The 24,862-nt window shown below is 33.0% G+C and overlaps 1 protein-coding gene across 3 annotated transcripts; it reads right to left on the reverse strand.

Annotated features, from left to right (window-relative positions):
- Positions 1-8,205: 8,205 nt before the first annotated feature.
- LOC117933869 (peptidyl-tRNA hydrolase 2, mitochondrial-like) lies at positions 8,206-23,218 on the reverse strand. 3 transcript variants are annotated; one of them, XM_034855439.1, is made up of 8 exons: positions 23,099-23,217; positions 20,139-20,492; positions 19,996-20,054; positions 19,425-19,484; positions 19,214-19,283; positions 18,648-18,717; positions 17,779-17,805; positions 8,206-8,534 (listed from the first exon to the last, which is right to left on the reverse strand). In XM_034855439.1, the coding sequence occupies exons 2-8, from the start codon at positions 20,346-20,348 to the stop codon at positions 8,485-8,487; spliced, it is 546 nt and encodes a 181-aa protein (XP_034711330.1). In that variant the 5' UTR covers positions 20,349-20,492; positions 23,099-23,217; the 3' UTR covers positions 8,206-8,484. The 3 variants fall into 3 exon arrangements, with proteins under 3 accessions (XP_034711330.1, XP_034711329.1, XP_034711328.1); XM_034855438.1 differs by lacking the exon at positions 8,206-8,534 and adding an exon at positions 17,249-17,608 and having other exon boundaries at positions 23,099-23,215; XM_034855437.1 differs by lacking the exons at positions 8,206-8,534; positions 17,779-17,805 and adding an exon at positions 17,902-18,390 and having other exon boundaries at positions 23,099-23,218.
- Between the last annotated feature and the right edge of the window lie 1,644 nt (positions 23,219-24,862).

The raw sequence follows: 24,862 nt of genomic DNA on the forward strand, positions 1-24,862 counted from the left end.
ACAACTAAAAGAAAAAAAAAAACAATGATTTTATCAAATTAGTTGTGTTCATGTAGTTTTTGCACAATACTTAAAAATATCCAACTATAGATGACTTTCATTAAACTAAATAAAACTTGTTCATATGTGTACAATCGAGTATTTTTGAAATATTTCCACAAATTGTCATATATGTATTTTGGAGATAATATACCCCTTTTTTTTAACATTAAAAAAAAAATACAAAACATACATTAGATTAAAACAATCTACTTAAAACAAGAAAACCAATCTATAATTCTTACAACATATCTTATCACAAAGTTTGGAGATAAGAAATGCTTACTATTTTCTTTATCCGTACCATTCAAAATTTGACAATGCATGGTTACAACCTTCATGTAAATTAATGAAAATTAGAAATATAGTTTTAGAGTAATTTTATCCTAACTTCACATAACTAAATATGAATACCTTATTGTCAACCAATTTGTCAGGTCCCAAGCATTTGAAGTCAAACCTTGTCAAAAAGAAATCGTACATGGAACATAATATTTAGCTACACATAAATAATTATGATGTTATGAATTAAAAATAATTATTTCAAATTGTTGTCTTAATTGTACTTGTTTATACTAAATCAAGTTCAACCTTACCTTTCATCACATGTATCGTCCAATGCATATGCCAAAACTTGCTTTGCTACAGATGAAGACGTTGAAATATTGATTGATGGTTGAACCACATATGGTGATTGTAGGGTAGTAGCATGTCAACGTAGTCGATATGAACGTAATGGAGGATGTCCAATCTGGTAAGGAATAATAGCATTCATTTGAACTTCATCCTCAACTATATGTATAAAAAATAAGAGAAAAAAATTCATTAATGAAAATAACACGCACAGGAAAGACTAGCCATTATTATGTAGTCATTAATATTTTGATATTAAAAATTACTATTAAAAAATAAAGATGCAGAAAGTATACTACTATGTTGCGCTACTGGTTGTGAGGTCGATGGGCCTGCATTATCTTCACCATGAGCGGAATGATCATTTAGTGGTGATCCATAAGCTAATTTCAGAATGCATAACAAAAAATTATAGACCATTTGCAATTAAATTAAAAGTAATAAAAAATTATAACGACTAGTGCTATAAAAACCTTACTACCATGTGGTGGTGATGGAAAAGATTCATTGATATCAAGTTGGTTATGACTTCTACTTTGATGAAAAGGTGATGGGGTTTTATTTATATTATGTCGCTTTGCTAATTTATCAATTGCTTCTCTCCTTGTTCGAAGCAATTGGTGAATTTGTCTCTCCGTTGCATTATACTTTGCTATAATTTCCTACAAAATGGTACAAAGTGTAAAAGATGTATATTATTATGCATAACATGTTTTGTTTATTCTTTAAATAAAAGAATAGATGTAGAAGGTCCTCACATCATTAGTCTCTTCTTCAACTTCATCTGCTGGATTAGCAAGGTTTTCATGTGCATTTTCCCCCCTTTCATCTTCCTAAACCTACAATAATAAAAAGAATATATAATTTTTTAAAAATTATTTTACAAATATGAAAATAAAATAAAATGTAGAAAGAAAATTTCGTCTCTTCGGCTAGTCCAAAGTCATCATAATCTTGCAACTTTGCATGCACCCTTTTCTTCATTAGGTCATCACTACATGTTGCACATATTGGGATGGTACGTGGCACCAACATAGTTGGAATGTAGAATTTATTTACATAAAAAAACGGATACACAAATATTCCACACATCAATACATTATTTAGAGAAGACTTGTTAAAACATAGAAAATGATATGGAAACCTTCAGCATTTAATAAAAAAAGGTATCTACCTGCAAAAAAAAAGAAGGCAACCTATAAACCATGAGCCCTTACCCAATCGAAAATGTCTAATTCCAACAACCAATGTGTCAAGTACAAATTGGCCCCAATTAACATTAATGTCAAAGTCTCCAACAAGCAAAGTACACCACAACTCATGACTACCATCTAACCTCGATGTTGGAGCAAGTAATGTAGCACATGAGAAGAAGATAAACAATTTTTTTATGTCGCCCATGTCTTCCATTGAGCTCATCCTATCTCTAAGGACTGATAGGTTTTCCATCCTATTATTTCTATTGGTAGGTGAAAGTAGGAGTCTCCTACCAATAAATGGAATTCCTAGAATTTCACCTACATCAGAACAAGTAATTGAAAATTGTCTTTCTTGTCTTATGTCTAACCTATAATGGGCTATATTGAAATGATTTATCATTCATCTATATAAGTCATGCCTTAGCTCTATGCAGGAGAGTTGAAGAAATCCACCAAAGTCAATATCTTGAATTATAGTCTTCTTTTCATCACTTAGATCATCAAGTAGATGTCTAAGTTTTTTGGTGGAGTAGTGACTATTTATTTTGACCTCCTATAGAGGTAAATAAACAATATTATAAAATAAAATTTAATACAGTAAAATTAAACAACAATGTCAAACAGTAATATAGTCAAAATAAAATAATACTAATTAAAAGAATGTTCAAACCTAGTGGTATCGTATTGTTTTTTGCCTTTTATCTATGTATTATTCCATGTTGTACTATAGAATATATAACAAATAATCAATTGTCATAATTAAAAAAATTTAAATGTACAATGAATCAAGTAATGTTGTAATATGTTGTACTTCTAGTGTAATTGTATTGTAAATGTATGGCATTTGTATTGTACCCTTATTTATTTTGGTGTAACTACTATTAGTGATCCCAAATATAGTTGCATACATGCTATTATAAACACATTGAGCCATTGTATTAGTGGATAACAAATTTAGGTTGTTTGATGGTAATCCAATATGTACTCATTGTTAATGCTCATCATGGCTAACCTTTTAAACCGTATATAATTTATAAAAACTAGTTATGAAAATTAAATTAAGCTAGATTTTGATTTGGCCTCATTCTAAAATTTTAAAAGTACAAATCAATTATTGTTGTAATGTGTTGTACTTTTACTATAATTGTATTGTAAATGTAATGTATTTGTGTTGTACCGTTATTTATTTTGGTGTAACTACTGCTATTGATCCCTATTAGAATTAAGTTAATTTTTTCATACCTACATTTCCTTTCTTATACCTTAATATTTTATAAAAATTCACTTTCAATAAACTTTCTTTTTCAATGATCTATCTATTAAGGAAGTTGAAAATAAAAAATAAATCAAATAAAACCAAGTAGCAAGTATCCTATGACAATTGCACACCGATACTCATATAAGAAATCAAAAGCATAAATGATAGATACGAAGAGAACCAATTATGGTGCTTAGACTCATCTAAAAATATTGGACTAGTTGGGATTCAGGTTTCCTATAGGTGTAATTATACAAAAGATAATCATACAATGGTGTTTATAGAAGAGTGTTCAATGCTTTCAGCTTTAATGGGTTTAATTTTTGGACTGTGAAACTCAATGTAATGATAAAGAGTTCATAGGTCCAATTCATATGTATACAAATGATTTTCTGTATGCTTTTAATTCAATGCACTAGAGCATCTTGAACTAGACAGATAAAACATTATTACTTGTTGGTAATCAGCTATATTTTCTAATTCCCTAGTTTGGAGGATAAGGAATGTTTGGAATTAAAAGGCAACTAAGTCATGGAATTTAAAGGGTAATTTTCCCTTTTAAAAATGCTTATTAATACCCTATTGGTATTAACACATCATTATTGGTACAAAAAGAATAATATGTGAATGTTTATTCATACTTATTTGAATTCACGAGACTTGTAGTTTTTATTTTATATACAAAAATTATTAAATAATTTCAATACACTAGATGAATGATGTTAATATATTGATATGATGTGTTAATACCAATACTGTATGAATAAACATTTTTATAACTATTACTTTTGTAATGAAATATAGGTACAACATAAATGCATTATACTTACAATACAAATACATTAACCTTATAATATATTACAACATAATTTAATTTATTTATGTTCAATTTTTTCATATGTTATGTCCCATGGCCATCCAATATGGTGTCTGACAGCTCCCAGACTGAATGCAAGCCCTGTTTTATGGACACCTAGGCATTGGTGGGGCTAGCGAAGAAAATGACTACCATGTAAGCTTTGAAAGTAATAAGGTAATGTTGGTGGAACTTGGAACCACTGGAAAGTATAGATGATTCCTTTTTTACTAGAAAATGAGTGCAATGTCTTTGGAAAAAAGATATGCACGATGACTCAGTGGATATGAGGAAAAATGATCCCCAAAGTATAGTCTCTAATAAAAGTGTCTTTAGAATGAGTTTCTTTAGCCCTGATGGTTCAACTAATCACAATGTTGGAATCTGGTACAACACTTCTTTATTCACTATCATATGGGTACCTAATAGAGACAAACCCCTCGATGATTCTTCTAGGATTGTCATGATATCTGAAGACCAAATGCAGTGGTTATTTGTCCCCAAGAATGCAATGGAGGGCAATTGTCAGAAAAATCAAATGTATTTAGCTTTGGGGTGTTATTATTAGAGATCATAAGTGGGAGAAGGAACAATAGTTTTTATCATGATGAGCAGTCCTTGAGCCTTTTGGGATATGTCAGTTTTTTTTTTTTTTTTTTTTTTGGTATCATTACCACAGTTACATAAATTTGCATCATTTTGTTTCAATGAATTATGGACTTCATATTTAATTTTTATTTTTTTATTTTGCATGCATGGAAACAATGGAACGAACACAACATCAAAGCACTAATAGATGGAAGTATATCAGAAGTATGCTTTCAAGATGAGATATTGATATGCATACATGTGGGACAATAAATAAGATTTTAGTTGCCATTTAAAAAATATTTTCGAAAGAGAAACAGTCAATAAACCTTAGATAAACCCAAAAGTGAACAATCTAGAGGCATCTTTCCAATTGAAGACATTAGAATAAGGCCAAAATGAAAATTCACTATACCTAGTGAATTCCAAAAATCAATCGGGAAAGTAGTAAAGAAAATAGCCAACATCAACTTGATGAGAGGGGTGAATACTTCAATCTTAAAACATGCAGAAAAGCAACAATCAAAAGAAACCAAACAAATAAGCATTACGATACCTAATGTTGTTATTGTTTCCACTATATCATCTTACTACCAGATTTTCCTATTGGTATAGTATCACAATCATGCACCATTTCTAGTAATCTCTCATGTAAGAACATCTTCTACCCTCTCTAAATCCGCATTGTGCATATCTATTAGAAACAAACCAAAGACCTCAATGGAATCAATGGTGTGCAACAACTACTATTAGCAAACCATAAATCAAAAACCAAAAGAGAATTCAATAAAATATAAAAATTGGAGAGAAATCACTACAAGAATATATATTATATCCGAAAGAATTGAAATGTAGAAAAAGATATGATACTTTGTTTGCATTAAAAATGGATGTCCAATATATTCCCTAAGACAATATTGGAAACACAATCCTAAAGAAATAATACAAATTACATAAAGCATCTAAAAAATAACATATTTGAGAAACTAATGCTAAAAGCTAGAAAAGAAAATAAGATTTAAGTTATTTTTTTCCATTCTTCTCCTTAATTTTTCAAGAATTAAATAGATTTTGCAAAGAAATATGAGAATAAAATCAAAATATTGAATCCAATTAGAGTAGTTAAAAAGGTTGTCAAAATATTAAAAAAATATTCCTGGTTTTTATACCCAAAACTTACAACATACTCCTGGTTTGATAATTATATTTCAACCATTTAGGTTAATTTCAATAATTCAATCACTGCTCCTTCCAGGTTTAGAAACAACAAATAAGAAAAAAGAAGAACAAAGCCTTAATCCCAATTATTTAGTCAATTGTGTGAATTGTTCTTTTCCCTTCTGCTCTAATCAAGGCAAAGAAACAACATTGGGCATGAAAAGTTAAAATTACTAGTTACAAGGATCCAACAAACTTAGGCCTTACTCGGCACACCACTTTCAAAGTATAGAAGATGTTAGTTGTTAGTATTGTTACAGTGCTTATACACATGGTGACACTACGAGTTAAAGACATCAATAGGCTAAAAACTCTCAATAGAAGTCACTGCTTCATTAGGAAGATATGCAGGAAGCTAGTCCTACTTAAAACTAAAATGTTCATATGAACATGTTTGAGTTCATGAATTTTATGGAAGGGCAAAATTGCCCATTCATTTTTATCTATCCACTGTTCCATACTACTAAAAACTATTCCCATATTATTGATCAGTCTCAAAACCTTCACCCCAGATTTAAGGCTTTGTCATCGTGTGGATTCACTTCCACCAACAATCCTATCTTATTAATCTCTTCTTTAATTGAAGGCTCACAATTAGAATAATGTAATGAGAAATATATCAGAATATGACAATTGAGGCTACCAAAGGTTAAAAAAATATAGCAGAGAGTTCAATTTAAACCCAAAACAATACGTAGTCATAACTCCACTTTCAAATTATACCAGTTTTTATACATCTGTTAAAATTACAAAAATAATTCACTTCTCAAAACAAAGCAAATATTAAAAATAATAATAATAATAAGAATAAGGAAAATGAGAAATGCTAGAGTAGAGACAGTGTTCCTACTACTGTGACAATTTTTTACATCTCCTTGTATACAATAACCAAACGCAAAACTACTGGTTGAAATAAATAATAGTGAAATTCCCTCATGTCTAGATTTTTCAATGACCACCTACAACAAATAATGAAAATAACTACAACAACTTCAATAAGAGGTCAGATTGGTTTTTCCCTAATAACCAATTCAAATAACGTAATCAAACTTCATTCATACTTTATCTTTCCATTTCCCTTGCAAATTGAAGAACATAACGCCGCAATAATCCAATTGTTCAGTGAATAGGCACCCCATATAAACCCTAGAAACTAAAATCATATAATGAAAATTTTAAATGAACCCTAGAAACTAAAATCTAAGATTTCTCATCTTTAAATGAAAAAAAAAAATCAACTATTTAAGATACGATGAAAAAAAGATGTTGTTGAAGACGTCGTCGAAGACACAATGTTTAAAATGGAGACACGCCAACAATGATGCAGAATGGAAGTCTTCAATGGAGACATCATTGGAACAATGGAACTGTAGACGACTACACGAGATTCATTATGCCACACAATACAATACCACCGTGAAAACACCCTGACGATGCGAAAGGGAAGCCTTGACAAGAAGGATGCAAAATGGAAGCTTTCAGAGGGAGGGCATTGGAATGATAGTCTTCTCCCATTTTTTTCAATTCTCTTTTTCTTAAAAATTGTAATTTTAGAATTTAATTCAGGGTAAATTGGTCTAATGAAAATGTTAGGTCCTTTAAAGAATTATCACATTCACCCACCCTTTTCGGTAATTTTTTTCTCAGCCTACCTTAAAGGGTAATTTTCCCAAAAAACTATTACAATGCAATATGTATAAATTATTGACATAACATTTAATGAAATCAAATACCTAATATAGATTAATATTAAGTATTTATACTTAAAAAAAAATCATATTTCTTATCAACACATAAAATATTATTATCATATATCACATATTATATTATACATATACCATTTTTTTCTCCAAAACAATTTTAATATATGTATTATTATTTTTTATCATTTTGTGAACTTTTTTTAGATATTTTTATGAATTTTGATCAATTTTTATTTCATCCAATTTTTTTGTCCAAATTTCCATTGATATTTTCATATATATCCAATATGTTTGTAAAATTCAACATTGATACATAAAATTAATATTTTAATTGTTAATTATTTTAAGTTTTTTATAAATACTTTCAATTTTATTCTTAAAATTGAATACTTTCCATTAAAGTTAAATATTTCATTTCAACAACCCTCTTATATCCTTATTATAAAAACATAATCTTAAATATTATGTTAACAATTATTATTCAACATTTTCTCTTATAATCTTAAATATATATATATATATATATATATATATATATATATATATATATATATATATATCACCTCCGTTAAGGTTTTAGCTAAAAACAACAATCTCCCACTAATTTGAAAATTCGTTAAATACCTCCCTTATTTTAAATTAGAAAAGAGATAAATGAAAATAACAAATAAGAAAGAGACATGAGGCATTTAATGAAATTTCAAACCAGTGTGTAAATATATATAACCCATGCAAACTGAAATGCTTCATTGCCCTCGTGTTTTACCAACTCTGTGGTCCCAAATGGGGCCACTAAATAAAATTATCATCATTATCATCACAAAATGTCGGTAATAACCAAGTAAACATACACTCAAGCAAAGCTTATGATAGGGTCTAATGCGAAAATCGGGTTTAGACCCTGTATTAGAATCAACTGCACTGATCATGCGGGTCGTATTACAGCACCAAACATCGTGAGCCATAAATCTCAGATGCAGCCGCCAGCTGTTACAAAAGCTTCAGTCCGCCTGTTACATCATCGACCAGGTCAGCAGGTCCTGCACATTTTTAGGTGCTAGAATGAATCAAAGGAACTCAAAGGATGAATAAATTTATGACAGATTTTCTCAAAAGTGAAGTTTTCACTGGACTCAGGAGGTCCTAATGAAGAAAACCAAAAGGGTTGCTTGATATGAAGCTACTAGATAGAAAATAAGCTTACCAAGAATCGCCATTACGGTCCTTGAATCTGAAGAACAAGAAATATTGAGATACATTAGAATTTAAATTGGATAAGAAGCATACATTCCAGAACCAACAAAGTTGGCCTAGAAGTGAAGTTTTCTGAAGTGGGAAGCATTATGCAGATTTCAGATCCACACTATCAATGCTTCCTCATTCCTCGAGAATCAGCCAAATTCTCAAAACTTGTACTTTCAAAGTTACAATCAGGGAATCAAATTACAGCCATTGTCAGGGGCTCATTTCCTATCTCGAGGATGGTTACTTTCAAACTTGTACTTGCTTTGCTAAGATTCATGACAAATCAACAATTTGATTACTGTAAAAGCAATCAGCATTCACGAATTCATAGTACCACAAAATTTCACCATTAATACAATCGCTCATGCAAGTGATTTGTTGTTCATGCTAATTCTTGATTCTAAAACTTCCAAGTGTCAAAAAATTGCTTACAAATGCTTCCTAGGCACCTATTGTGACAATCTTATGATGCTTTGTAATATCCGTCTCTAATACATTCTACTCCTTTCTTCAACAATTCCAGAGACCCTGTTTCCAACTTCTGCATCCCATGCAGCACTATTCTTCTATCTATGACCCAAAACAACAAATGCTGACCATTACAAAGCCCATATATAAAAATACGGTTCTAGCTTTCTCCCACCCATGGTTCTTAAGAACAGAATTCAAGAATGGGTCTAGAGTAGTTCTAAGTTTACACAGTTGAAGGCCATATCTACACTCTGAAACAGCTTCAGAACTTTTAATTACATGTATGTTAAAAAAGTTGATCATCTACTGAGCCCATGATTAACCTACAACTAAGGAAAAATATTTTTACAACTCACTTGGTGCAATCTGTGTTCTTCCTGCATCAATGGTAATATGGTTCGGCAACTGGAGTGATTTTGCCCTCCCCTGTCAGAGTTGAGAAGCACTTTATTACAAAATACAAACAAGGTTATGTAGATATGACATGCAGATAAACACTATTAACAAAGCGAAAGGCAAAAGGAAAATAAGGGACAGAATAGTGGCACGGAGAAAAAGTGACAACCATCAGAAATTGACATTGGGAAATTTCAAATGAAAATTAACAGAAATTGACAACCACTGGCCTCTGGCATGTGTGTTCCAATAAAACCTGGATTTGGTGTCTGGTGACAACGATGGGAAGTCAATGGCAATCCAAGAGTTCAGCTTGTTAGGTGCCAATCACATGAATGTTGCCTTTTGCCCTCTGTTGAGATGAAGACAGGGCAAGAGAGCCCTTGTTGAATTTTCCTTTTTTAAAAAAAAAAAATTACTTTGACCGGAAACCCAAAAAAAAGGCCATGTCTTCTATAATTTTTGGTTTCACAAATAAGTTTTTATGAGAAAAAAAAATATTCTTAACCACAAATTAATTTATGATAAAACCCGTTGTAGTGTGATTTTTATTTTATTTATTTTATTTACAAAGAATGCTTCAATTTATAAAAAATGATTTGATATATTTTTATTTACATAAAAATTCTTCAACGTATTTTTATTTATATTTGGGGTAATGTTTTTTGACTTATTTTTATTAAAAGAAATGATTCAATGCAATTTCTCAATCCAATTTTATTTTATTTACAATTCTATTTACAAAAAAAAAAAAAATTGGGAAAGAAAGAAAATTGGGAGGAAAAATGGAAGGAAAGAAAAAGTTAAGAAAATGATTATAAATTTTTTCACTTATTTGGTTATCCATGAAAAATTTAAGGGAAAAAAAAATTATTTTCTTTTATTTGGTTAACCAAGAAAAAAAGTAAAGAAAAAATTAAAGGAAAATAAAATCAATAATTTGTTTTAAATGATTATCAATTTGTTGAATGATAAAATCAACAAATTTTCATGCCTAGCGTGTTAAAAACATGTTACAGAAACTAGTTATATTTAGCCACTAAAATTTTCATTGCAGCCCACACAGGTTGAAATTTAAACCATCACATTTCAATCACAAACTTCCATGAATTTACTTTTTCTGCATCGAGAGAAATGAGAAGCGTTTGGTGTATGAACATATGGGAAATGGGAACCTTTATCAATGGTTACACCCCAACAAAGCCAAGGCCAAGATCTTGGAATGGCCTTTGAGGGCTAGAATTGGAGTGGGGCTAGCTAGAGGTTTGGCATGGCTCCACCATAACTGTATGTTCTTGGTAGGTCATGGCAATATTAACTTAAAATGCATCTTACTAGATCAGAATTTTGAGCCCCAAATTTCGAATTTTGGAGGGACAACACTCATGAAGTCAAGCATCACTGATTCTACCTGGGGTTTGTTTGTGGGTTCTGCAAATACTGAGAATAAGCGTGTGCAATGCCCTCTAAAGAAAGATATCTACAGCTTTGGAATTATGCTCCTTGAGATGGTGACAGGGAAGAAACCTCACAAAATTTCAGATGCTTCTCGAAGGTTTGATGGGACTTTAGTTGATTGGATCAACCATCTTTTGAGTACTTCTGGCCTCTATGATGCCATTGATAAATCTTTAATCGGAGAAGGATTTGACGGCGAGATCTTAAGTTCCTTAAAGTTGCATGTAGTTGTGTCAAGGCCTCTCCCCATCAAAGGCCAACAATGCTAGAAGTTGATAAAATACTAAGAAATACAGTAGGAAGACACCAAATTGATGATGATTCTGAGTCATGGACACAAAATGAATGCGGGACCTCTAACAATAGAGATGAGTATACAGACATCTTAATTTTGTTTTTATGGTAATATTTCTAATCAGGAGAGTAGAAACTGATACTTCTAACAATCCAATGTTAAACCGTCCAAAAATTGATGGCACCAACAATGATACAAAACAATAACCAAGCACTCAGAAGCAGCAACAACATACATATATGCAATACACCACTACAGACCCCTTCCCCCAACCAAATTATGAAAAAACCATTGGCCAGTAAACAATAGTAGAACATCAAGGGTAAAAATAAGACCAAATCCAAAAAGCAATAAGCCAGGAAAGTTTAAAAAAATTAAGGCGAAATTTAAGAAACGAGAAAGAAGAAGGCAACCTAGAAACCCAAGAGAGAGCGATTACCTTGGTTCCGGGTTTTTACAGGATGAGGTGGATTGGAGTTCAATTCATACTTGATCTGAAGACATAGATCCGAATACATTCACTAGATTTGAAGAATTCATTTCATCCATGGGAAATTGATTTGAAGAATGCACTTCATCCATGGGAACTCGGGTGCCTGAAAAGAGTAGGTTTTCGGAACTGGAAGGTGGTCGAAGTGATAGTGGTGGTTGTTGAAAGGGTCAACGACGATGAGAAGCCATAGCCACTGATGAAGAGGAAGTTAAAGGTGAAGCCTCGGTGAACAAGAGTCCGATAAAATTTCCCCCCCTCCCTTTTCCCTTCTCTTTTTTCTCTTATTTTCCTCATTATTTTTTAAGGAAAATAATAGGGAAAATATTACAATATTTTCTTTAATATTTTCCTTTATATTTTTTTCCATCATATTTTCCATGTCATCCAAACCAAAGAAAACCATTTTTTTTCCTTTCCTTAACTTTTTCCGGGAACCAAACATAGCTTAAAGCTTTAAGGCTATATTGCTTAAGGCTATGTTTGGTTTTTAAAATATACTAAAAAAAGAAAGAAAAAAATTATATTTAATTTGTTTTATAGAAAATACAAAAAAAAAAAAAGATATAATTAAAATGAGTATGAAACTTATATATTTTTATATTATTTAATCTTTTTATATAAAAACGTTGAATAAGTAAAAAGAGTTTAAAGTAATATATAATTAGGCCTTAAATTCGATGCCACAAATTTCCAAGGAATCCCATTTGGTCTGTAGCTTATTCTCCCTTTTTAGAACCAAAAAGTGGACACACATGCACCATTTCAGTTTGGCGTCAATCTCGCTTCAAAGGGACCTCTCCTCTACCGGAGACAATACACCTAAAATTGGAAAAGAGGAGTATAAATTTATTAGAAACTTATGATTCACCTGAAAACATTGTTTTATTGAAAATTAATTTCCTCTTAAGGAGGACCCAATATTTTATTTCTACTCAAACCGAACTAAGAACGGCCACTCAAACGAAGCCCGGCCCATTCCCTCATACCCTCGTATAAATATAGCCATTACGAAGCTAGCTTTCCCAAGCATTTCATATCGATCACACTATTTCTTCAAGCCCACATTGTAATGTTTATTTGTTTGTTTGTTTGCCTTCTTCTTGTATATTTCATGGAAGCAGCTTTATTGGGTGCATTTCTTCCATTCTTTGCAGGGAATCCATAATGGCAAGACCACCGAAGACGAGACGGCTATGGATCCGAGAAGAAGACGATGAGCTCAAACACTTTAAGACAGAATACCCCAATCTACCTTGGGAGAGATCATAAAGGTGGAGAACCTGCAGGACAGGGATGAAAAGAGCTGTTCACATAGGTGGAATAACTATCTGAAGTTTGATTTCAACGACGGGGAATTCTCCCAACAGGAAGATGAACTCATCATCGATCTAAAGAGCGGTGGTATGAGGTAATGAGAATCATCCTCATATTTTTCCATTATCATATGATAGTGTGGTGATCAGCTTGAATCTGAGGTAGGAGTTTTGTGTTGTGTTGCATGAAGCTGGGCATTTATGCCAAAATAGCGTCTTCTTGAAGGGCGGTCTGCTAATGCTATCAAGAACCGCTAGTACAACCACTTGAAGAAGAGTACTGCGATTGTAAGCGACCCTAGGCGACCCCTTCCCTACCACGTGCAACAGTCTCTCATGAATGATCAGACTACTGATCATTCCTTGTCAGAAGATGACATTAAGGCTCAACTATCTTCTTTGTTCACCGACGATGACATTGAGGCTTGGGTGTCTTCTTTGTTCACCGACGATCACCAAAATCCAATTAGTTCGATTCCTCAACACTCTCATTCCTTGTCGGAAGATGACAGTGAGGCTTGGGTATCTTCTTTGTTTGTCGACGATGACATTGAGGCTTGGGTGTCTTCTTTGTTCACCGACGATCATCAAAATCCAATTAGTTCAATTCCTCAACACTCTCATTCCTTGTCGGAATATGACAGTGAGGCTTGGATATCTTCTTTGTTCACCGACGATGACATTGAGGCTTGGGTGTCTTCTTTGTTCACCGACGATCATCAAAATCCAATTAGTTCGATTCCTCAACACTCTCATTCCTTGTCGGAAGATGACAATGAGGCTTGGGTATCTTCTTTGTTCACCGACGATGACATTGAGGCTTGGGTGTCTTCTTTGTTCACCGACGATCATCAAAATCCAATTAGTTCGATTCCTCAACACTCTCATTCCTTGTCGGAAGATGACAGTCAGGCTTGGGTATCTTCTTTGTTCACCGACGATGACATTGAGGCTTGGGTATCTTCTTTGTTCACCGACGATCATCAAAATCCAATTAGTTCGATTCCTCAACACTCTGGAAGATGACATTGAGGCTTGGGTGTCTTCTTTGTTCACCGACGATGATCAAAATGATAGAATAAATGTGGACCGACAATATATTAAACATTGTCCAAGATTAAGCTATCTTTTAACATGCAATTTATGATTTAATCTTGAGTATGGGCCACCTAATGTGTAGAGTCCAATGCCATAACGGGCTTTAGATGATGGGCCTAAGGGACGTGAGGCCCAATAACCAATGGGTATGGTCCCTAAGGCAAGAGGGTATAAAAGGCTTAGGCTTGTGTCTTTTGGATCTATCACATCCTTTTGAAAGAACAGAACCTCTCTCTCCCGCTCCCATTGCCTGAGATAATACAGTGAAAGAGGTGGTGCCCTCCGTTGCCCTTAGAAGATTCATACCGTCTTCAAACGCACAATGGACTCAAGTTAGTTCGGATTCTATATGGTAGCATTCCGCAAAACCTTCAAGGCATGATTTCTTTGTACGGTTTAACATGAGATTATTGGCAGAGTTTCTTTTATGTCAATAATGGTGATGTATTTCAATTGGTATCAGAGCAACATGTTAAATCATTAAGAAATTACCATTTTTAAAATAAAAATATCGAAATGCTCTCACTTTCCTTCACCAAAACCCTCAGTTGGCCTCCTTTCGTGCCCCTGAAACACCATGGAGGGCATTAGGGAGGGTGGTGATTTGGGTTTCCGGAGAGCATGGAATTGAGGCGCGATTCAGGCGAGTTTCAGGCGTCCGTGCGACGCTGGTGCGCCGTCCGTGCGGCGCTGGTGCGCCGTCCTTGCGGCGTTGGTGCGCCTTCCGTGCGGCGCTGGTGCGCCTTCCGTGCGGCGCTGGTGCACAGTCCGTGCGGCGCTGGTGCGCCATGGGGCCGCCATTGCAGGCGCCGTTGGGGCGCCTTTAAGACACCTCTCCAGGCGCTGTGAGGCGCCATCTCCGGGCGTCGTTAAGGCGCGTTAATGGCGCCACTGTAGCACCGTTGAATTTATGTTAAAAGTGTCTTTTGAAAAGATGCTTTTCTATAATTTTTTTATTAGTCATAGACGTTAAAAAAAATTAAATTTATACTAAAGAAATATCATTTCCACAATACCATAAAATCAAATTAATACTAAAGGTGTCTCTATAAGAGACATCTTTGATAATTTTCATATCAGTCACACAGTGAAAAAAATTGAATTTACATTGAAGGAGTTTATGTAATTCCACAAAATTGAATTTATACTAAATGTGTCTTTTGAAGAAACACTTTCCACAATTTTTATATTAGTCATCTATCAAAAAAATTAAATTTATACTAAAAGTGTCTCTTGAAGAAAAACCTTTGAATGTAAATTTAATTTTATGAAATTGTGGAATATGTCTTTTGAAAATACACTTTTAGTATAAATTCAATTATTTAAATGGATGATTGATACAAGAATTGTTGAAGGTGTCTCTTCAAAGAGACACCTTTAATATAAATTTAATTTTGTGAAATTATAGAAAGTATGTCTTAAGAAGACATCTTTAGTATAAATTCAATTTTTTTTTATTATGAAACTGATATGAAAACTATGAAAAATGTCTATTTTAAAAGACAATTTTAATATAAATTTAATTTTGTAGAATTATAAAAGGTGTCTTCTGAAAAGACACTTTTAATATAAATTCAAATTTTTTTAACATGTCTTATTGATATAAAAATTATGGAAGGTGTCTCTTCAAAAGACACCTTTAGTGTAAATTCAATTTTTTTTTTTTAACATTTATGGTTGATATGAAAAATATAGGTGTCTCTTCAAGAAACACCTTTCAAAGTGGCAAAAAGTACCGTAGATTTGGAATTAATTTTCAAAGTACCATATTTTAAGAATTATTTTGAAAAGTACCATTTTTTAAGAATTATTTTTTAAAATGGCCGTAAAAGTTAAAAAAGCCCGGTCTGGGCGGGGGAAACCGTGGGCATCATCAGCAGGGACGGCATGACATCGCTGGCTGGCAATGAGTAGCAGCCGGAGTTGGAGAAAGGAAAAATGGGTATGATGGGTAGGATGGAGAAAGAGAGAAGAGAAATAGGGAAAGAAGGAAACAAGCGAAGGGAGAAAGGGTTGAAGTCGACTGAAGAAAGGGGCCGACAGCAACTTCGCCAGCGATGGGTCCATGGTGATGGGTGTGCGGGTGGAAGAGAACGAAGAAATGCATTTTTAATTTAAAAAATAAAAAATAAAAAAATAGAAGAAAGCTAGTTTGAATAATTGTTTCAACTCAGGCCTAAAGTTGATTTTTTTGTTTCCTCACCCAGTGTTTTGCAGAAGTCTTTTCAAAATTACTCTTGAAAGTTTGAAAAATGGAGTACTAGCCTTTTCAAAGTAAGTGAATTAATCTTTTTTGAACTCTCTTCTATACAGTCATGTTGGTAAAAGCAAAATCCAACCCAAACTCAGCGCTCACTGAGTGATTGGTGGGCAACAGAGACCGCTCAAGAGGGAAAAGCCACACTCCGAACCAGCCGGATATTCAGGAAAAAAAATGAATGGCATAAAGTTGAAACGGAAATCCACTTACCCCCATCATTCCTCTTCAATACACAAAAGCTCCTTGAATTCGCCACCATTTTTTTTCATTATCTAAAAGAAGAGGTGGAGTAGCCTTAGGTGGTCAGGCCAATATGACTAGATTGTGTTCCCACCTAGATTGTGTGAAATTTATGTATCAACATTGATACATAAAACTAATATTTTAATCCTTAATTTCTTGAAGTCTTTTATAAATACTTTAAATTTTATTCTTAAAATTGAATACTTTCCATTAAAGTTAAACATTTCATTTTAACAACCCTCTTATATCTTTATTATAAAAACATAATCTTAAATATTATGTTAACAATTATTATTCAACATTTTCTCTTATAATGCTGTAACAAAAAGAATATACATATAAAGTTAATTTCACTCACCTCCCTTAAGGTTTAACTAAATACAATAATCTCCCACTAATTTGAAAATTCATCAAATATCTCCCTTATTTTAAATTAGAAAGGAGATAAATAAACACAACAAATAAATAAGAGATTGTAGACATTTGATAAAATTTCAAACCAATAGAATCTAGGCTTATATATATACATATCCCATGCAAACTGAAATGCTTCATTGCCCTCAGTGTTTTACTTAGAACAACTCTGTGGTCCCAAATGGGGCTACTAAACAAAATTATCATCACAAAATGTCAGTGATAACAAGTAAACATACATTTAAGCAAAGCTTATGATAGGGTCTAATGCAAAAATCGGGTTTAGACCCTGTATTAGAATCAACTGCACTGATCATGCGGGTCGTACTACAGCACCAAACATCGTGAGCTATAAATCTCAGATGCAGCCGCCAGCTCTTACAAAAGCTTCAGTCCGCCTGTTACATCATCCACCAGATCAGCAGGTCCTGCACATTTTTAGGTGCTAGAATGAATCAAAGGAACTCAAAGGAGGCTGATGAATAAATTTATGACAGAATTTCTCAAAAGTGAAGTTTCCACTGGACTCAGGAGGTCCTAATGAAGAAAACCAAAAGGGTTGCTTGATATGAAGCTACTGGATAGAAAAAAAGCTTACCAAGAATCGCCATCACGGTCCTTGAATCTGAAGAACAGGAAATATTGAGATACATTAGAATTTAAATTGGATAAGAAGCATAAATTCTGGAACGAACAAAGTTGGCCCAGAAGTGAAGTTTTCTGAAGTGGGAAGCATTATGCAGATTTCAGATCCACACTATCAATGCTTCCTCATTCCTCGAGAATCAGCCAAATTCTCAAAACTTGTACGGTCAAAGTTACAATCAGGGAATCAAATTACAGCCATTGTCAGGGGCTCATTTCCTATCTCGAGGATGGTTACTTTCAAACTTGTACTTGCTTTGCTAAGATTCATGACAAGTCAACAGTTTGATTACTGTAAAAGCAATCAGTATTCACGAATTCATAGTACCACAAAATTTCACCATTAATACAATCACTCATGCAAGTGATTTGTTGTTCATGCTAATTCTTGATTCTAGAAACTTCCAAGTGTCAAAAAATTGCTTACAAATGCTTCCTAGGCACCTATTGTGACAATCTTATGATGCTTTGTAATATCCGTCTCTAGTACATTCTACTCCTTTCTTCAACAATTCCAGAGATCCTGTTTCCGGCTTCTGCATCCGATGCAGCACTATTCTGCTATCTATGACCCAAAACAACATATGCTGACCATTACAAATCCCATATATAAAAATACAGTTCTAGCTTTCTCCCACCCATGGTTCTTAAGAACAGAATTCAAGAATGGTTCTAGAGTAGTTCTAAGTTTACACAGTTTAAGGCCATATCTACACTCTGAAACAGCTTCAGAACTTTTAATTACATGTATGTTAAAAAAGTTGATCATCTACTGAGCCCATGATTAACCTACGACTAAGGAAAAATATTTTTGCAACTCACTTGGTGCAATCTGTGTTCTTCCTGCATCAATGGTAATATGGTTCGGCAACTGGAGTGATTTTGCCCTCCCCTGTCGGAGTTGAGAAGCACTTTATTACAAAATACAAACAAGGTTATGTAGATATGACATGCAGATAAACACTATTAACAAAGCGAAAGGCAAAAGGAAAATAAGGGACAGAATAGTCGCACGGAGAAAAAGTGACAACTATCAGAAATTGACATTGAGAAATTTCAAATGAAAATTAACTCAGCCAATCAAGTGGGAAAACCAAATTTTGCAGACTTTAACTCATATTACATCATACACAGAAAAAACTAGTAGTATAGAGGTGATGCTTCATATTAGAGGATAGAAAATAACAACTCCATGTGTAGAAAATTATCGATTAGCACCCATTGTAAAATGTGAGAAGGTTAAAGGAATGTGTCGAGTGATACAGGACAAAAGTTCTTTTATAGACGTGATGACAAGTTTCATGACTGAATATAAAACAACCCCAGAAAAAGTTTGTTCTTTATTTTTAGCTTATGCAACACCATAAGAAAGCCCAAACAGTACTGACTTGTAAAACTAGCATATCCTCCTCACTTTCGGTCTTCAAGACCACCTTAACCTGCCCACAATTCTCCCACCTGTATATCAATAAAACTAGGTCAAAGGAAATAGATAGAGAATCAAAAGCCAAAAAAGAGGGAAAAAGGTTAAAAAAATAAAAATAAAAAAGGGGAAGAGCTCCAACCCAACTAAATTCTTAGCAATTTGCTAGAATGTACCTGTTTAAAGCTTTTGGTGCCCGACGAAGGAGCTTTTTGTAGAGACCCAAAGTTGCATGACTGGCAAAAGTAGCAGACATTTGGGCTATGAATTAGAACCAAGCGCAATTTAACACCAGTTACACCACTATGGGAGTGGATTAAGACGATAATAACCCAGGCCTTAATATCTTAATTATGCCATGTCAATCCCTCATTTAGAGGGAACCAACTATTGCAGTTTCATTTGCAAAATGCAGGCCATCAGACGATCTGAATTTTCTTATGTGGAATATAAACCTGACCCTATAATAAATATAATTACCAGAAGGTAAAGGAACAAGGATTAATTACCCTCAAGAAACAAAGATTCTATTACCTTTTTTACATGGATAAAAAAAAATTTCATTAGATAAGACTTGAACATACAGTCTCTCCCTATCCTCTGGCACTCAAATAAACAAAGGGTCATAATCCCTAATACCACATCCTTGGTGTAGGATGCCCAATTTTTTAGGGTCATTCCCCAAAACCTGCATTGGAACCAAATGCATCCCCACATCCTATCTAAGGCAATGAAATTAGCGGTTACCTGCATTGAGCAGAAATCTTTCCTTTACCCATCTTTAAGTCATTCCTCACAACCAAGACCTGCAAAAATAGAAGGAAAGAAAAGAGTTTCAATTTTGCCTTCAGAATCAGGGTGATAGAGAGACACCCAGAAAGATGATGTACCATTTTGAAATCTTCAAGAATGTCTGCTAGCTTTTCAATCTCATCTAGTTTTTGGAGCTGATTCTTCTTGTTTGCATCACCAACAACTGCAGTGTCTTTAGCTAACGTGGCTGAGACTAAGAAGCGGGCAGGATAACGTGTACCAATCAGATATCCCAAAGCAAGGCAGCCTGCTCCAACTAGAATGGCACTCAGCCACGTCAGATCCATTCTATTCAAGCATAAACCAATAGCCCAGCTCTACTTAAATCCCAGCCAAAACGCAGCCAGAAATAGAATGCAAATCTTGACACGCCAAATTCAAATCAAGCCCAAAACCGAATTGAGATGCCCCGGTCACATCCAACCAAAAACCTACCAAGAGTTACCAATCAACATAGTCAGAAGGCACACTTGAACAAATAACCCATCCCAACCCCCACAAAAGCTAAAATGAGATATGAGAATGGGGTAGAGAGAGGAGAAGAGGAGGAGGTTGGAGGGAGTGACAAAAATAAACAATGGACAAGTATAGTTCAATAAACTGAAACCACTCTGAACCACTTTGGGGCAACATCATGGACTTTTTTTTCTTTCCAGACCAGTCACCATCAGAACTACAATTACTCTCAAGATTTCAAATAAAAAAAATTAAAAAAAAAAAGGTGTACAATATCCAATCCTTTACACTTTACAAATACTCAATACAATAGCCAAGTGACAAGGACCAGTGGCAGCACACAAAGTGTAAAAGAGAAGGTCTGAGAGCCTTGATTCCATGCCCAAATTCTTATATGGTACTGTCAGGATGGTATATGGCAACATGGGATGTTTTCTAGCTGCTTACATGTGTTCAAGGATTTTAAGGTGATTCCTTCAATCGCTCCTTTGTAGTCTCATATTTATTAGACTTTGTTTACTTCTAATTTTTGAATTTTATAAGAAAGGAAAAAACTAAAGTTACTGTAGCAAGTTATCACAACAAGCACTCCACACATTATTTCAGCAAGTTACATTCACACATCTACAGTATTAAAAGGATTACACTTCTGTAACACTGAACTGTACTTTTTTCTTTTTCCATTCACTTGGTTTTTGTAATGGTTAAGATTAGCTTTGTTCAAATATAATTGTTATTAGGATTTATAAGTCTATTAAAAAGGGTAATAATAATCTCTTTTGAAATTAATGAACATATGATCCATTGCAACTTCAACACTATTGCTTAGAGGGTGCAGTTGCCCTCCAAATGCTTGATTACTTTGGAGCCTTACATATGATAGCCACCTAGATTTCTCTATTCTTCCTAGCATTGTTTCCTCTAAATTTTTCTGCAATAAAACAATGTTTTGCCCTTTTTTGTCCCAGCAACACATAACGCCTTTCAAAGACCTCTAATGAACTTTAATTTGCTCCCCAAAACCCTAATTCACCAATTCTTAACATTCCTACACTATTTGAAAGATCTTGGATCAAAATTGGTAATAAAGCTAACTCAGGCCAATGACAACTAGGCTGAATCAGAGTTTTAAAGGAAAAATAATGGATCAAATACAAGAGGGCATTATTTGAGGGAACATGCATTAGCACCAAGAGTCATGAAATGTTAGCTGCTCTTCATCAGCACAATAAAAATCAAGAAAACAATTATTGATATGGTTCATCTAGTGGATCAAAGAACGGAAGGAAAAGCATGGTAGAGAACATTGTGCAAGGTGAGCATCTTCACAACCACCCCGGCTTGGTCCCAAAGGATTACATATTTTAAGAAGGTTTCTCTTTTTAATATAGAAAATGATGTGTTAAAGTTTGACACAATCCATATGCATGGCAAGTGAAGTACTGAGCTTTGCTGGAAATACTGATTGAAAGTGTTTTAAGGTATTGTAATTTGTAACTCATCCAGAAGACAAATCTAATTTGCATTTGTAGAATTTACTATTAGACAACCTCAGTGAACAAGAGATAATATCCTCCTATTGTCAATAGGGAGGAGATGAAATTACCAGTGAAGGTAAAAGTGTCTTCTAGAAGCTATTGAGGCGAGCTTCTTAATCTGGTGATTGATCTTAAACAAGAAGCATTGACTATAGTTGAGAACACAACTGGTTTAGGGGTGAAAAATCCACATCAAGCTCCCTTGAGATTTAGAGTGGGGCTATGGACTAAAATCGATCATCAAAGACTCAATGGAGATCAAACCAAATATGTGAAAAAATAAAAATAAAAATAAAAATAATTCATAAACTCAACCCCGCCAATTATTATAAGCATTACCCATTCACTGAATGTGGTTTATCAGCTTCACCAAAACACAAGAAAACACAATGCAATAAGAAAGGCCCACAGTTGATGTAAGCATCAGACCGCAGAACAAACAATTTTTAATGAAACTCAATCTTTAATATAAATTTCAACATGGCTGTTAGGCTTGCTAGTTTGACAAGAAAAACACACTACACAAACACAATTTCCATATGGTTTAAATCATTCAATTTCTAGATGGCTGAAGAAAGGAGTTCTTTCTTCAAATCAATCCTCATTTGCTTCAAAAAATACTTCATTATTAATAAGACTAGCGCTCTGTATGCTTCAACACCAAAGAAAAAAAAAATCGTTTCAAATCTGTTGAGTTAGCTCCAGAACGAAAGAAGATACGTATATACACACGAGTATAAATGTCAATCCTTTTTCTACTCTTTTCATCCAAAACAAACAAAACCTCAAAAGAAAAATACATCGGTTGCTGTCTCCTGGGCTCCATTTCATCTCACCGAATGGTTTTCCTTATCCGTTTCTACAGAAAGTAGATTCTCGAAAAATTTTCCATCAAAAATCTTATTTGGAAAAATGTTCTCCCCAATGAACTCGGTTGCTTAACAAATTCTAGAGAAAAAATTCCTCCCCATTTAACTTCGAAAAAAAGTTCCCGAGAAAAAATTTCGCGAGAAACAAAAATCTTGACAGAAGAAAGAAAGCACCTGGCATTTGATGGATTGCTCAACAGAGTGTGATCATCTTCATTTCCGATTAAACCCTAGATCGGACGACTGTGAATGCGCGGAGGCATTGCAGTGATGCAGCGTGGGGAGTGAGATTTTGAGGAAGGAGACTTTTCTTCGGGCTTCGTTTCCAAAGCCCATGGTCCTTTATTGAGCTTACCTCTAAAGCCCGTTGGGCCCAAGCCCACTTACACGAAAATTTTTTCTATTTTCTAAAATACAATTGACTAAAAACAATTAGAAAATATCATCCAAAATATGTTATAAATTTATACATTTTAAATTTATTTAATATTTATATAATGAAAATAAATAAATAAAATAAAATTTAAAATATATATAATAATTTATTTATTTTGAATTTATTTTTTATTTTCTTCCACTTTCCTTCTCTATTTTCTTTCCCTCAGGTTCTAGAAACCAAACATTGTCGAAAAGTACCAAGAAAAAAAATGTTAAAAAAAATGATTTTCTATTGTTTAATCTTTATATAAAAGAGTTAAATAAGTAAAATAAATAAATAAAAAGTTTGTAGCAGTATGTAAAAATACTTTATTGATTTAAATCTATTTTTTATTTTCCTTAATTTTTTATTGAGAAAAGTAAGTTTTAACTCACTAATTTTAAAAAATATAAATAAATAAAAAACGTGAACTTTTATAAATCAGTTTTATCTTCATCAATTTAAAAATATTTTAAAATACATGTATTTTTTTCATAAGTTAATAATTATTTCATAAAATACCATTTTAATTGATAATATTAAATAAAATTATCAAAAAAAATTATCATTTTAATTTGATAAAAGTATCTTACAAATAAATATATTATAATTTTTTTTCTATATGATATAAGATACAAATCATTGTGAAAATTTTCTCTAGGATCTCAAATGATAAATATAATCTTTATAATTCCCTAATTGATAATAATTTTATATCCCATATTATATAAATCTACTTATCTTCTCATTTTTTTAATAAAATTTTATTAATTGACATCAACAATAAAATAAAAAATTTAAAAAATATAATAAAAATAAAAATAATTAAAAATGAAATAAAATTAAAATAAAAAAACTTAAAAATTAAACAAAAATAAAACATTGACTCTCATTATATTTCCAACTCATTATCAATATTTATATTTTCAACTGGCTAAATGAAAGTTAATATTTTATTTTTATATTTTTAACTTTAAAATTTTTTTAGTTTTAATTGTGTTAGTCCAAGGGTTCTTCTAATCAGGTTTTGATGATAACAAATCATGGTTAAGTCACTAATTGGTTTGAATTATAAAAAAAATTTAGTTCTTAATTTGAAAATTCATCAAATGACCTAATAGGTGCAATATCAAGACTTTTGGAATAACTTTAATCATATGAAACAAATTTAAGATGAATGCATGGGTGCACTTAGGATTTACATATCATTTCATGCATTTTGGAAAAATTCAGTTTATTCTTTAAAGTTATATTTACATCAAAACCCGAGTTTTATCAAATGACTTTTAGGCAAATCACTTCAAAATTGGCATATTAATTTACATAAAGACCTTACCTAAGTACTATAAAAGAAAAGGCTAGAAACATATAGGTTTTCGAGCAAAAAATGGTGAACCGGTCGAAGCACTGGCCAATCGACTCAACCAATTAAGGTACCGGTCGACCGATTCCCTCTTCCCAGTCAAGGTCCAGTCAAGGAGTGCAAAAAACATTCTCTCTCTTCCAATAGTCTTTCCTTT

The sequence above is a fragment of the Vitis riparia genome, chromosome 16, assembly GCF_004353265.1.
Source record: "Vitis riparia cultivar Riparia Gloire de Montpellier isolate 1030 chromosome 16, EGFV_Vit.rip_1.0, whole genome shotgun sequence".
Classification (NCBI taxonomy): domain Eukaryota; kingdom Viridiplantae; phylum Streptophyta; class Magnoliopsida; order Vitales; family Vitaceae; genus Vitis; species Vitis riparia.